A 13,650-nucleotide genomic window follows, 5' to 3' on the forward strand; every position below is an offset into this window, starting at 1 on the left:
TGCCAAGTCTACAGGCTACAGCTAACACTGAAGCTAACCTGATAAGAAGTAGGAGGAGTAGGACCAGGAAGTGAAAAGACAGCGGCGGGTTTGCACGTCCTGAGCAGTGTCTGTTCTCCACTAGTCAGCCCAGTTTAGGTGTACACCCCCGTCCGGCCGAGGTAAACCACAGTGAGAAACGGCGAAGGTAACGTTAGCTGCTAACCGAAGGAGACACGTCTGTGTGACAGAGAGCAGAGGGGAGCAGTTGACGTTACCTCCCCTTGTGTTTTCAAAGAGAGTGAAGATGGCGACCAGCTCGGAGCGCAGTCCTCCCCCATTCCCGGACTCCGAGGACCAAGATGTGCTGGACGCTGAAGAAGTCCGAGGCCGCGACAGTGATGAAGACGAGGACCTCTTCGGGAGTACGGTATGTACTGGTGGAGTCGACCTAGCTGTTAGCGGTCAGGTCTGGATAACTCGTTAACTTAATGCAGAGTTAGCTAGGAAAGCTAATTAGGCAAAAGTTTTAGGAGATGTTGGCCGTTAACGTTAAGCAGTTGCACAGGGGAAAAATAACAAACAATGTTGACATAAGATATTGTCATCTCCAAAACTCTTAGTATTTCCTAATGTTTCGAAGCATTTGTTGTAGAAACTTCTTACTACCTGCCTACGAGCTTTAGGAGTTCTGCAAACGCCCTCGCTGGTATTGATTTCACCCTGAAAGTTGCTCTTTGAAGTTCTCCCTCGCAGTGATTCAGTTAACCAAACCAGGTAACGCCGTACTTCCTGTTTTGGTGCATGGAATGTGTGACCTCTTTTCATCTTCTAAAACTTTCTCGAGCTAACTTTTAAATCTGAAGGTGTCCTCAGCATTTTTTTTTTTTGACGTGCAGACTTTTCACGCCATGCGTAGGTGAGGTGAAATCTGCAGACAGTGAGGTCTGTGTGTGGTTTCTGTGAGAGCTGACACAGTAAGGAGGTGATAGTGTTATTTCACGATGCTTATTAGTGGGTTAAGTCAGCTTCCCCATTTTATTTACGTATTTCTCCCCATAAAATAAGGATTGTACGCTGGCTCGGGCAGCCTCCTGTCATGTGAGCGTGGTGTGGTCACATGGTCAGAACCCGGATGTTTTCCTACAGTCAAAGTTCAGAGGATACATGAGAAAGTTGCTGTCTGCGATTTTTTTTCTCCCAACACTGAACTCGCTGCTGCACGGAAACCCTAAGTCAGCATTTTATGGATGTTTTAGGTGTCAGAGCTCATGCCTGAAATGATGTTTGGAAATGTATCAGCAGCCAGAGTGACTTGACTTCCTATAAAAAGAAGTTTCGGGGATGTATTACTATTTTTTAAAGCATTTTTTGTCTAAAGAGTATAATTCACATTTTTCATTTTTAATAAGGGGTGACAGATATACAGATAAAATGGAAATATTTTTGGGACCACTAAATACAGTTATTAGTCATTGTACATTAATTTTCCACTAGTACTGAAAAAATGTAATACTGGCAGTTTCCCTGTATGTCACATAATAATAATAATAATAATAATAATAAATAGTAATGTGGAGTGGTAGGTTATCAGATAAATGCTAGCATTCTTGCTTGACAGGCTTATTTCTTAAACTGTATAGGTATGCAGATAATATAGACTGTATATAAAAGATGGAAACAGCCAATACGACAACATTCATTATTTAGCAAAACTCTATTATAAAACCTTGAGCTGAGAATTTTCTTTCTTGGCAATAAGCATAGTTCATCACGTTCCTAAATTGGATTTGATGAACCAGTAGAGCTGGGCGATATATCGAGTTTTAAAAAAATATCGATATATTTTTATACGAGATATAAGATGTGACAATATCCTTTATATCGATATAGTCTATGTTACGTTATAATTATACTTGTGGAGCCGCAAGTTTGCCTCTCTTTCGTCCACTTTCGTCTTTACGCAATGTTACTCGGCCTCGCCTCTCCTTCACTGAACACAACTCCCCCTCCTCCCCCATCGCTTCACCTGCAGGAAGCGACAAGATGGACACGGCAAATCTCCGTTAGCGAGTTACTGCGCATCGCCCCGTGCATGGGGCTGGACGGCGTCAATGTGTTAGCTAGCTAACCACGCTAACGAGCTAACCACGCTAACGCCATGCAGCCCAGAGGTGCTGCACGGACTAAAATCCTTTCATTTTCTCAAAAGTTGACAGCGCGCCTTATGTGTGAATTCTGGTTGTGCTTGATGGCCGCGAACCGATTTTATGTGGAACACGGCGCTCAGCAATCTGTCAAAAAATGTTTTAGTACGACTTTGATAAGCTACGGAGCTGCACCGCTTGATGGATTGTCGGAGCATTACGGCTGAGCCTCGCGGAGTGATACGTACTGTGCTTCAACGTAATATTACCCTACTGTGTATAAGGACCATAAATGGCACCTGTTAAGAGACGTGGTTGCGAAGCGGATTTCAAACTCCAGGCTGTCAGTCACGCAGTACAAGTTGGGAACAGAGCAGCTGTGAAATCTCTTTGTTATTGTGCTCAGCGTCTTTTAGTTTACATTTTGACTGCACAATTGTGAGCTCTTTGTTATGCTCAAAAACAACATTGTTTTCTTTTATTTATGGAGCATTATTATTTAATAAATGCTCATAATTTATTTTTGAGTAAATGTTATGTACATCTGCTCTATGTTAATAAAAGTGCCTGTGTGACATCTGGGACACAGCTTTGACTAAGAACTCTCTTTTTGTTCTTACTTTATGGCTTTAAAAAAATATATCGAGATATATCTTATATCGCCATCCAGCTAAAAAATATCGAGATATGAATTTTGGGTCATATCGCCCAGCCCTATGAACCAGGTGTTCATCTGACTTTAAAATGAAAGAAACTACACAGTCATTTGCTATTGACACATCGATAGCAAATGGGCATAGCCTTTTTGACTCCATTGATGACCATTACTTACAAAAATATCCTGCATGTTTTAGTCAGTATGACCTGAAACCATCAAGCCCATTAAGTCATCAGAAAAAGTCGTCTTTAATACAGCCAAGGTCACAGAGTAACGGATCCAAGAGTTGTTTTCACCTTCTGAATCAGCATCCTTTGAAGCAAGTCATTTAAGTTCATTAAGTCATTTTGTTTACTACCCTGTAAACAAAAACCTAAACACTGCAATCGCTGTTACATTAGACTGTTACATTAGTCTAACCCTAATGTAAAGGCTTATCTGATGAAATGGTTTCTCAGGAGATTTGCTTTGTGTTCTTGGCGAAAACATATCAGTTAAATCTGTTTCTCAAGCATCATAAAATGTTCCCTGCAGCTTTTTACAGTGACAAAGTCCTTGTTTTTTTATTTTGAAAACATTGTTTCTGCTGTCAGTGACACACCCAGTAGCTGGGATGGACATTGGATGTTTAGATGTTACCCAATATCCAATTTGGCTACCTAGAGACCAGATTGTGTAATGTGAAGCTGTTGAGATCAAAGAAAAGAAAAAAAAAAGCCCCAAAGGTCTTTAAAATTTGAAACTTTGATCAACTTGTTGCACGAGTCTTGGATTACTTTCAGAATTGTCTGTTGTCTACACACACGTGACATGACAGCAATTGACATTAAGCATCCCCTTTTTGGCCTTCAGAGCACATCACCAGTGACCGAAATGGACACCACACCGACCAGTGATGTTTCAATGAAGCCTCCCAGTGACATCATGAATGATCCTTTAATCGAGCCAATGAGCAGCCAAACAGGAAACAAGCCAGCGAGTGAACCCTCAGATGATTTTTTTGACCTGACAAACAATGTTAGCGTTGTAGCTGCAGCTGCAACAAAATCCGATGATTTCGTTGACATATTGGGAAGCGAAACTGGAGCTCAGAGAGGGGAAGTAGTAAAGGCAGATGTTACTGTTGAAGCAACAATTGATAGAAGTGAAGTAACTGCTGGTGTTATAGATCCACTCAGTCAGCAGGAAGCAAAACAAACGTCCACCGCTCCAGTTATCGACCTCAGTGGTGACTCACAGCCTGTTACTAGCAAAATTGCTGACCCTTTGGTTGACCTCTTTAGCGATGCTCCACCAGCTGCTGAAGCCAAAAAACCCAGCAGCGCAAACGTTGATCTCTTTGACGACGAGGAAGGGAGTGATATTTTTGCAGAACCACTGCAGACCAAGCCTGCCAAGCAGCCGCAGAAAAGCCTCTTCGGTGAACCTGACGAGGATGTGTTTGGCGAGCCGCTGGGTGCCATCTCAAAGAAACCCGTCCCTAAAGAGCTGAAGGAGAAATCTGTCACAACCAAAGTTACTGCTGGGGGACCGCTGCAAGACAGTAAGCCAGCTGATATCTTCAGTCAGGCAGCTGCCTCCACACCCAGCGTCACCAGCACCGTCAACCCCAAGACCAATGGAGTCCACTCTGAGGAGGACGGTGATATATTTGCTGGTGGGTCCACCTTATTTTATTCTATTTTTTATTCTCATTCGGTTTATGTTACCAAAGTTTTAAGCCTAGAGTTGGTCTTTATACTAAAGTCATGATTCAAGACAGGTTCAGTGAAGTTCATATAGAGGTTTGTGCATAATCACATCTGTATAGAAGATAAAATGAGCTCTAGGCTGGAAAAATGTTGATGAACGCATCCTAAAGTTGAAACAACAGCATGGAAAGTAATGTTTGCTTCATTGTAAATAACTGTTTTGCCTGCATTGAGTTTGAAACTTTGTACTGGGCTGTGCCGGTTATGGGAGAGTGGCTCAGATTACTTATAAAAAAACCTTTGAGTAGTAGCCCTCTTAAAAGTCAAGTACAGCAATGTTTAACTAGAAGCAGCTATCGTGATTTTCTGTGCATCATGCTGTTACCACATGGCTGACACCAAAGCCAGGATGAGGACACCTCAATTAAGAACATGGGACCATCTGAATGCAAAGTTCAGTTAAATCCACAGGTTTAACATAACCCTCAGTGTATATTTGTGTCAGACACCTGAGATGGCAAACACAAGTTTCAGTCTGGTGTAAATAAGTGATTAAGAAACCAACACAGAGGTCCTGTTGAGGCATGACAGAAGCAGCTCCAGTTTGTGCTCCAGATCACCACACATGGAACAGAACTCCGAATCTCTGTAAATACTTAAAGGTAGACTTTGGTAACTGTGGTAAAAGCAGCTCCACTGTACTAGGGAAATAATGGATATCTTACTGCACGTTTCCCCTCTAGCAGAGGCCACGGTGGAGCTCTCTCTCGACAGTCCGAGGAATGAGAGAAAAAAGGAGGCGACGGCCAAGCCATCTGCTCCCGCCCCCACCTCTCTGCCAGCAGCTGCCAGCCTCGCCAAGCCACAGCCTCCTGCCCTAGAAGAGGTGAGCTCAGATTTAAACCCAGACAAAGATTTTCGAGTGTGAGCCCATGAAATAGTTTCCAAGTATTTAATAAATATACACGCCAGTTTATTTTATCCTTTATTTATTCAGCTAAATGTCTCTTTGAGATTTATATATTGAAACAAAACAGCCCATGGAAAGTCTGAGGACATACAGAGATGCACACTTATTTACAGGAAACAGTGGTGTATTCAGCTTCTGAAGCCAGTAATAAAATATAAAGCACAGTGGCAGAGAGTGTCTAACATCTTTAGGTGCTGGTCAGGTGCATTCATATAGACTCTAATCCAGTAAAGATTCAAATAAAACATTTCCTCATCTGGAGGAAGAAACTGGTTTTATTTTTAATTTTTAAAAACATTTAAAGTTTCAATTTGGTTAGAAGCTGTTCATCTGATTGTTTTAAATTACAGATTTGGATCTATAGTTAACCTTGTTAAAACCTGTTGCTTTTAACAAGATTAAATGTTAACTCTCTGCCCAAACATCAGAATGAGAAAACTGGGGCAGCACCAGGTTCTTTCCAACTGCGGTTTAACCTGTTTAACATCCCACCACAACAAAATGTGGTGGGAGAAGCTGACTGTTCAGCCATGGTTTTCATGTCATGTTTCACTTTCATGCTCAAAATTTGTTTCAGTTGGAAGAAGAGGAAGAGGAAGAGGAGGAAGACAAATTTGACATCTTTGTCTCTGTCAAAGATCCAGAAAAAATAGGTGAGGCTTTTATTGTTTTTTGTATTGCTTAATGTAGCTTGCCTGATGTTTAAATATCAGTTCACTGAGTAAACTTTGTATGTATTTATACAGTCAGGGACATTTAATGATGTATGTATTGTTTTTTTTCAGGGGATGGTATGAATGCCTACATGGCCTACAAAGTATCCACACAGGTAAAAATGTGTCATTATTCATCATTTTACTTGAAGTTGGTTAAAGTTGACCAAAGATGAAATATTGATGAGTGCCTTGTTGGAGACACACCCGTGCTCTGCTCTTAGAGGGAAAACAAAGGTTGCGACACACGTGTTTAGTGGAGTATTGGAGCAAACACGAGCCTGCTGGGTACATAAATTCCATTAATGTGTGTTTCAGACCACACTGCCCATGTTTCGCAACAAGACATTCACAGTGAGGCGACGCTTCAGCGACTTCCTCGGACTTTATGAGAAGCTCTCTGAAAAACATGGACCAAATGGATTCATTGTGCCTCCACCACCAGAGAAGAGCCTCCTGGGTAGGCTGACGCACTCATCACATCTCACGCTTTCCTTAGAATTATAATGTAAAATCTGCTCTCAATCACAAGTGGTGATGGTCGTTATCTTGTGTAGGGATGACAAAGGTGAAAGTGGGGAAGGAAGATTCATCGTCTACAGACTTTGTTGAGAGAAGAAGAGGTGCTCTGGAAAGGTAAAAGAGAAAGAATGGCATGAGGTGCCAGTTAGCGCGGCTAACACAGAGTCCCAACCCTTGTACATTTCATTTCATTTATTTATTTCACACTTGGTACAACAGATCAAACAAACCAACCACACTTTCTATCAACAAAGCACTACAACCATGTGTGAAAAGGAGCAGGAAGAAGAAAATATTCTTATTAAACCCTGCCCCCTTCCCTGTACAGGAAGCATGATGTGACAAGAATATAATTAATGCAAAAGCATCACCACCACTTCCCCGTTGATGCTCTCGTGCTATTCTGATGTGGCAATTTCCAGACTACTCGTGAAAATCAAGCGTGTCCCTGTTGTCTGATTGAACAGGTATCTGCAGCGGGTGGTAAATCACCCGTCGCTGCTCCAAGACCCCGATGTCAGAGAGTTCCTGGAGAGAGAGGAAGTAAGAGGATTTTGTTTGGTTTCAGCTCGAGTTACTGCACTGAAGAGGTGTAATGCAGTTTTGTTTCACTTCTCTGTTTTTGTAGTGGATGAATGGTGTATTTGTAGTTAGAAACATTACTTTCATCACACTAGTGTGCTTTACCTAAGCATTAGTGTAAGGGTGTGCAGACAATGGAGGAAGATGGAGTTGCAGTAAAATATTGAAAACGTTCATATCGCAGTTTTAGAATCATCACAGCTAACACAACTAATGCATCTGCAGTTGCCTCGAGCAGTGAGCACTCAGGCTCTGAGCGGCGCCGGCTTCTTAAAGATGATCAATAAAGCGACAGACGCTGTCAGCAAGATGACCATCAAGATGAACGAGTCAGACGTGGTAAGTTCAGCTGTAAACGCGCGCTCATGTTCTTCACTGCGTTTTTCAGTCTTTATACTAAAGCAGAGACTTTTGGTGGAACTTTTGGGCATAAACAAAGCTGCAGTTTCATGGTTAGATTTTTGACAGTTATGGGATTTATCTTTGGTAATGATGCTTGTAGTGCCGTAGAGCTTACAGCCCTTGCAGCTAGTGTTGGAGTCGTACTAATGGTGCGTTGTGCTGCAGTGGTTCGAGGAGAAGCTGCAGGAGGTGGAATCTGCAGACCAGCAATTCAGGAAGCTCCACGCGCTGGTCGAATCCCTGGTGGTTCACAGGAAAGGTCCGTTGTCTTTTTTCCCATCTGTAAAGTGACTCATCAGTTATCATTCGGATGTGTTTGTACAGTTTTTGGCCACTTGGGGGCAACAGAGTGAAATGTGTTCAGATGTTAAACATTGTTAATTATAACACTTTTTAATTACTATTCCTCCTCTAATAAAAGCTTTTATAAAGATTTGAATGATGCCACCTAACATAAAATGTGTGAATGCACCTTTTAGCCCATAATTGCTGCTTTCATTTCTTGTATATGTTCTCGTATTCAAGTTTGTGTGAAGAACACTTGTCTTTGCATTGAAATCTAGAGCTGTCACTGAACACGGCGAGCTTCGCCAAAAGTGCGGCCATGCTGGGCAGCGCAGAGGACAACACCGCCCTGTCCCGCGCCCTCTCCCAGCTGGCCGAGGTGGAGGACAAGATGGAGCAGCTACACCAGGAACAAGCTGCAAGCGACACCTTCACCTTTGCTGAAATGATTGCAGATTACATCCGTCTGCTGGGTGCTGTGAGGGTACGGAGAGAATTTGTTTAGCTAGTTTCTGTAGATCACAGCCGTTTAAGTTTTGTTTTGCTTTTTTAAGTGGGTTTTTCCCCCATAGGAAGTGAAATGTCCAATATTGTTCAATATTAAAAAGCACGTACATGAAGGTAAAAAGATGTGAGTTTTGTGACCTGCAGGGGTCCTTTGATCACCGGATGAAGGCGTGGCAGCGCTGGCAGGATGCTCAGTCCATGCTGCAGAAGAAGAGGGAGACTGAGGCCAAACTCCTGTGGGCCAACAAGCCCGATAAGCTGCAGCTGGCCAAGGAGGAGATCGCTGAGGTACGACATGGGCCAAAAACAACAAAGTAAAAATAGCTCGGATGTGGCTGAAACCCTCGTTTGATGGGGCCTCTTCAAGTTTAGGAACAACGTTGTAGTAACTTTAATTTTTCTGATCCTTGGTTCATTCTTAGCTTGACGTTAATCACTCCATAGCTTTTGCTGCACGATCTCTGTATGTGAAGCACTGTATTTGATTTAAGACTCCTCTGTGATTTTTATCTTTGGAAACAGTGGGAGGCCAAAGTGACGCAGTACGAGCGAGACTTTGAAAGAGTGTCTGCAACTGTTCGCAAGGAAGTCATTCGCTTTGAGGTACCAGTGTTCATTCTTATTGGTATCCGCATCAGTAACTGCTCAGACAGCTGAACGGGCTGAGAGTGATAAATCCTTCTGAAAAATCTCTCCTAACAGAGAGAAAAGACCAAGAATTGCAAAAGACAGGTTATCACGTATTTGGAGTGTCTGCTTCAATCTCAGCAACAGGTGAGTGAGTCAGCATTTTCATATTCATAAACCTGTAAGTACTGCACTGGATTTAGGTCAGTTTTTAACTGTTGAGCATCACACAGATAATCTACAGAAGTTGACAATTTCAAAAGTAAATCATACACAAGGTAATAAGTAAGGTAAGACGACAGGAACAAGGCTTTACATACTTTTTTATATAAAAATTAAATAAAGCAGATAAAGAATATTCAAGTTTCTGTGTGGACCAAAACTCCCAAATTCAAAATAAGTAAACGACTCGGTAAATCTGCAAACATTTTTATTTTGTATTTAACTTTTGCACTTTTCACTCTGGTTCCCTAAATGGTATTTTCTTTACTATTCTTTATGCATGTGCTTCATGCTTTTTCATTATTGCAGTGAGGCTCTGGTTACTATGTAAAGTAGTTTGTTAGAAAACTGAGGCTAATCCAGCTTAGACTAATAGACAAAGTCATGAAAACTTTTATCAAATAAAAGTCTGAGCAAAATATTCACAAATAACCAAATATTTACATTCACTTCAATGGTTAATGAATATTAGAAATTAATTTAACATGAATGTTAATGTAACACATCATTATCAAAATCATTTTTTAAAAGATATTCGTGATTCACTGAAATACATATTATGTAAATGTATTTGTGTGCTTACTTTGGATTTTTGGAGTTTTGATTATTTATATGAAAGAGCCCAAAGTAGCAACTTTAAATTGTTTCCAGTCATTTACTGGACCCAGCTGACTGCAGGTTTCCCAACCTTATAAACAGTACCTTTGCACAATGACTGAAACTAGAGGGGGCTGGTTTCAATCATTATGCAGTCAGCTGAGACTGAAGAAGTCACTTGGATGAGTGATGAAACATTTCTCCCACTGAAAACGCTGCGTCCAGATGAACAGAATCAACCTTTTGGGATTTCCATCCTGGATGATTGAGCATGCATCAAGTCATTTAGTAGACAGCTTTTTAGATATAATAGGCTACATTTTTTTTTTTGTGATGTTTTACTTTTCAAAATTCTCAATTAATTTGGCGTCTAAAGACTCCTGTTTTTTCTTTGTTTTTGTTGTTGGTTTTTCCTCTCTCTCCAGCTGATAAAGTACTGGGAGGCGTTCTTACCAGAAGCAAAAGCAATCGCCTAATCCTCAAACACCAGCCCTCTGGACTACAACAGGCTGCCTTTTTCTCATACACTTTACCTCTTTTGCCTTTTAACCAAGGAAAATGTGTGTATTGTAAAGGGAGATACAATCAATTCTGTTTTTGTTTTTTTAAATCACCTTTAACACATAGCTCTGTATTCTATTGTATTAATAATTGTATATTTTCATTTAACCTTCCACAAATATTTTCTTAATAGATGAAAATAGATTGCATAAACAAAGATACGGACAAATGAAAAGAGGGGAAAAAAGAAGTGTGGATGAACGATTCCATTAATTTCCACAGGAGAATCATTCGTTCTCAGGATTTCCTCCCTTGTGTTGATCAGGAGCTCGTTCACATCAGCTGTGGTTCACTGTTTACAGCCTGGCTGCTCTCTCATCACATATTTCTGGGGACCCAGATGAAGAAAGTGGCTAAATTCTCACTGTGTTTCTTATTGGTGACTGAAAGGGATTAAATAAGTTACAAATTTGATTTATGAACGATTCCAGCAGGTGGATAAATTAAGTACCATCCATGTTTTTCTTTCTTTCTTTCTAATTTGAAGTACTATGATGCTGAGGGGAAATGGGTGCAGGGTGATGCGCGGCATTAGATTAGCAATTGTGGTCAAGGGCTTTGTCGCGTGCTGAGGTTGTGGGGTTAACGATTTCAAATTTCTTTCAGTAAGTGTGCAAACTTTATGTCGGTGCCTTTATAAAAGCGAGAATGGTGTTTTGGCTTAAGACACCAGTTTAGGAGGAAGTCGTAGAGGGAGCTGTGGGCTTGTCATCTCAGCGCTGATGTTTAAGAACTGCGGTTGCGCCCCATTTACTACCAAATAAAAATGGTTTTAATGTTTTCAGTCTGCCTTGCATATGAACCTGCAGAGACATGAACTGGATAATCTAGTCCCTAAAGGTCATGTCAGACTCTGTCTAGTTGCGTCATGTTGGACACTTTAAGGCAAGCAAACACAGTTTAGAGGAAATAAATGCTGATTGTGATTAACCAACTCGAGCAAGTCTAAGCAAGCAGTTTCATGCTGTGTCAGATGACACCCAGAAGCTTTCTGGATGGTAGGATTCAACTTTGAGGTGGTGTAAATAGAGCTGTAACTCACAGCAGTCTTACTTGTGGATTAGTCCCAAGGTGTAGTCCTGTTTTCGTCTGACAGTCCAAACTAGCCCTTTGTTATTCACTTCTAGTAGCACCGGAGGGCAATAGTTCTTGGTTGCGTATGCATGTTCTCAAACACAGTGCAAAGTCCTCTCTATCCCATAATGTGTACTGTTGGCTCCCTTTGTTATGAAAAAACAGAAGGAAAAAAAGTCCAGTGATTGGACATGTGAGAGTGGTATGTCTGCTAACAAGTGCAGCACTGTGGGCACAAATTAAAGGGTGACTACTGCTGAGTCCCACATCACTACTGTTCACTCATTTATTACTTCTGATGAACATCCAGCAGTTTACTGGATATTTTCACTCTAATTTTATGAATTTTTACAAAATAATGGACACGTTCAGGGCACTTATTCTAAATTTGGCCACACAAATAAAACGGTGTACAGTTGGTGAAGCGCACTAAGGGGAGTCATTTTTGACCACAGACTGTATAGAAAAGATGGATGTAACCTTGTGAGCTTAAAAATGTGCTGTTGAAAGTGTTTTAATCTGCCATTCTTTCTACTGGCCAGCAGGGGGCACCACCTTTGGTTGTAAAAAGTAATTAGATTGCACAGAAGTGTATAAGAAAATGCACTCAATCATTTTTTTACATTGGCAAATGCTTCACAATCGGTTTATTATCTTATTTACGAAAACCTTTTGGTAAATTTTGACTCTACAGTTTGTTTGTTCTAAGTCAGATTTACCCTTCATTTGTGCCATCTGAGTAAAAGCTTGCAAAATGCAGAAGTTTTGGCTTCGCATGGACGTCCTTTTTTTTTTTTTTTTATCCAGTTTGTTTATGCAGCCTTTGTCAGTGTTTTATGGCATTCATCGCTTTTGATCAAAAAAATCCAAGATGAAGTTTTCTTTGAAGCAGTGAATGTAAACACCCGTTTGTTCACATAAAGTAGCCACACAGTTCCTTTAATTTCAAAGGACATACACCAGACAAAACCCAGAGGAGGTACCACCAGATGTTTGACGTTTTCACTTGCTGATTGGCGTAAAGACACAAAATGCTGTCCGCGATTTAACAGAAAGGAGGCACCGAGATGTCCTGCAAGAGCCGAACTGGACTACTCGGGGCTGGATGGACGACGCTGATTGGCAAACAAAAGATTAATGGCTTCAGTACGCACGCTGACGGTGGAGTGCATTCTTTCTTAGTCTCGTGTATTTTTAACAAACCTGCGTCACAGCTTTACGTGGCAGGACTGCCATCCCTTTTGATTACAGCTTTAATGTCACATTTGCACTCATGTAAAAACTGAAGGTGTGCAGCGACTGCGCTTCACTGTATCCTTCGTCGTCATTACGGCTTTCTTTTAACTTGCAGACATTTCTTTGCCGGTTAGATAAATAACTATTTTTGCTTTTATTTTTACATCATTGAATAAAAACAAGGTTGTTGGTGTGTGGTTAAAGGTGCAGAGCAATGTCAGCAATATGCACTGTGTCATAGAAACTTAATTCAAATCAATAAAAGTTGCACTGTTTACACTTGGAAATTTCATAAAGAATAACGACTCAAGTGTGTAATGTTTTTTCTCCGACGTACCGATTTACTGTGACGTCATTTTAATATGACTTTGAGAAGTAGCTGCCTCAACAGGTGTGAAATGAAATAAACAGCTAGTCCATGCAGAGATTTGGATCTAGAAAACAAACTTACACTGTTTTTATAAGAACTACACTAATTTATTCTATACTAGGTAAGGCAAGGTTAGGTCTTTTTTTTTTTTTAGCAAGTTTTAAATGAGATTTGTTTTACTGATTTCATACATGCCGTTTTTATGCCTTGGTGATCATTAATATTAATTTTACACAAATGAAAAAGTTAAGTGCCAAATAATGATGAACATCTCACTGCAGAGTAGTCAAACATGGTGAAGTTTTAATTACACTGCTCAAAAAAAAATTAAGGGAACACTTGGTCAATACATTACAACACAAAGTCAGGCAAACTTTACGATTATCAGTCACTTCTGTTAGGGAGCAAAGACCAACAGGTTCATTGGAGAGATGACAAAACACAGGTTGGAGGTCTCTTTATACCTCCTGATTGACTTTTCTCTAATTTTGCTTTTTGTTGGTGGCC

At 40.7% G+C, this 13,650-nt stretch overlaps 1 protein-coding gene across 3 annotated transcripts; it reads left to right on the forward strand.

The window, feature by feature from the left end:
- The first annotated feature begins 47 nt into the window (after nucleotides 1-47).
- On the forward strand, nucleotides 48-11,243 carry snx1a (sorting nexin 1a). 3 transcript variants are annotated; one of them, XM_026175214.2, is made up of 16 exons: nucleotides 48-187; nucleotides 278-409; nucleotides 3,637-4,441; nucleotides 5,219-5,361; nucleotides 6,023-6,098; nucleotides 6,231-6,274; nucleotides 6,477-6,618; nucleotides 6,716-6,794; nucleotides 7,148-7,223; nucleotides 7,488-7,601; nucleotides 7,830-7,923; nucleotides 8,228-8,433; nucleotides 8,601-8,744; nucleotides 8,979-9,059; nucleotides 9,159-9,230; nucleotides 10,328-11,243. In XM_026175214.2, exons 2-16 carry the CDS (start codon nucleotides 287-289, stop codon nucleotides 10,376-10,378), a joined length of 2,250 nt encoding a protein of 749 aa, XP_026030999.1. In that variant the 5' UTR covers nucleotides 48-187; nucleotides 278-286; the 3' UTR covers nucleotides 10,379-11,243. The 3 variants fall into 3 exon arrangements, with proteins under 3 accessions (XP_026030999.1, XP_026030998.1, XP_026031000.1); XM_026175213.2 differs by lacking the exon at nucleotides 48-187 and having other exon boundaries at nucleotides 233-409; XM_026175215.2 differs by lacking the exon at nucleotides 48-187 and having other exon boundaries at nucleotides 233-409; nucleotides 5,222-5,361.
- The last annotated feature ends 2,407 nt before the right edge of the window (nucleotides 11,244-13,650 follow it).

The sequence above is a fragment of the Astatotilapia calliptera genome, chromosome 7, assembly GCF_964374335.1.
Source record: "Astatotilapia calliptera chromosome 7, fAstCal68.1, whole genome shotgun sequence".
Lineage (NCBI taxonomy): Eukaryota > Metazoa > Chordata > Actinopteri > Cichliformes > Cichlidae > Astatotilapia > Astatotilapia calliptera.